The sequence below is a fragment of the Mandrillus leucophaeus genome, unplaced genomic scaffold (genome assembly GCF_000951045.1).
Source record: "Mandrillus leucophaeus isolate KB7577 unplaced genomic scaffold, Mleu.le_1.0 Scaffold56, whole genome shotgun sequence".
Lineage (NCBI taxonomy): Eukaryota > Metazoa > Chordata > Mammalia > Primates > Cercopithecidae > Mandrillus > Mandrillus leucophaeus.
The window spans coordinates 1,878,191-1,879,506 of record NW_012106030.1 but is presented as its reverse complement, the minus strand read 5'-3'; the positions used below and the strand labels follow the sequence as shown (position 1 = coordinate 1,879,506).

Sequence of the window (1,316 nt, the reverse complement as noted above, 5' to 3'; positions counted from 1 at the left end):
GTGGTGCGATCTCAGCTCACTGCAACCTCTGCCTCCCAGGTTCAAGCAATTCTCTTGCCTCAGCCTTCTGAGTAGCTGGGGTTACGGGTGCCCGCCACCATGCCCAGCTAATTTTTGTATTTGTAGTAGAGATGGGGTTTTGCCATGTTGGCCAGGCTGGTCTTGAACTCCTGACCTCAGGGGATCCGCCCACCTCGGCTTCCCAAAGTGCTGGGATTACAGGCGTGAGATACCACGCCCAGCTGCATCGTGCTTTTTATCACTAGACTTGGATAAGACCTTTTTTTGTTTGTTTGTTTTTTCTAAAGAGAAAACCCAGGTAATGGGTTATCATGGGGATGTCCCTTCTCAGTAGTTGATTTGCTTGCGTCACTGCCAGTTGGGTGATATTTGTTTCCTTTCCTGTGTTTTGATCCCTTCATGTATAAAATCTCTTAGTATTCCAGAAACAATTGGAAACGTTGGAACCTGAGTAGCTATCTATAGAGTTAACTGTACAAGACTGACCTAGTTTTAGAGGGCTACACAGTGAAAAGATGACAATTAAATTTAAGCTGTCCCCGTAAAGGCACCAAATTCCCATGATTAAACTTTTCCTGGGGCAAATTCCTTTTTAGAATATTTAATTATAAAATTCAGATGGTTTAAAAAATTTTAACCAGAGTGGAAGGGAAACCCACAAAACGTTCCTTCAGTTTTCCTGTAATTTGAAAATACATTTTGAAAAAAAATTGAGATCTTGCAAGCCAAGTTTTAGTTGCAAAGTGGATCTTATAAACAGCAGAAAATTGTCCTGTGTAGGAAGGAACAGCTGATTTGCTCTTGACTGTGAGTAGTCACTATTGAAATACCGTATCTAACCTGCTGCCAGGGAAACTGGGGAGAACTTCCCATTACTTGGGGTATTTTTAAAGTTAATGATAGGTGTTATTTTCTTCTTTCCAGACTGCCACAAGTTTCAAAATGTACTTGGAAAACTGGAATATTCAGACAGCTACTTGGCTGAAGCGGTAAGAAAAACAAAAATGACCTCATTACTTAGGGCACTGGGATATGTTTGGAGGGGAGTCAGTAGCTGAACAGTGGGAGTCTGCCTGTGGCAATGTCATCTGACACTCTTGTTTTGTATTAACATCTGTGCCCCGTAAATGAAAAAGTAGAAATACAGTAATTTGAGAAGGTCATAATGTAGCATATTTATTTTATATCCCTGAATGCTGCCATTCCTGTATACCAGGTCCTGGTTTTATCCTCCATCAATCCCATGAGATGTTGTGAGTCATTACCCCCATTTTACAGGTGAGGAAAAGTGAGAC

General features: G+C 41.3%; 1 protein-coding gene across 1 annotated transcript in view; it reads left to right on the top strand.

Moving 5' to 3' along the window:
* Positions 1 to 1,316, top strand: part of MBOAT1 (membrane bound O-acyltransferase domain containing 1) — a 136,722-nt gene that overhangs the window by 118,793 nt on the left and 16,613 nt on the right. Inside the window, exon 10 of the mRNA XM_011998162.1 lies at positions 946 to 1,010. Within this exon, the coding sequence (XP_011853552.1) occupies positions 946 to 1,010 (65 nt within the window). The remainder of the gene's footprint in view (positions 1 to 945; positions 1,011 to 1,316) is intronic.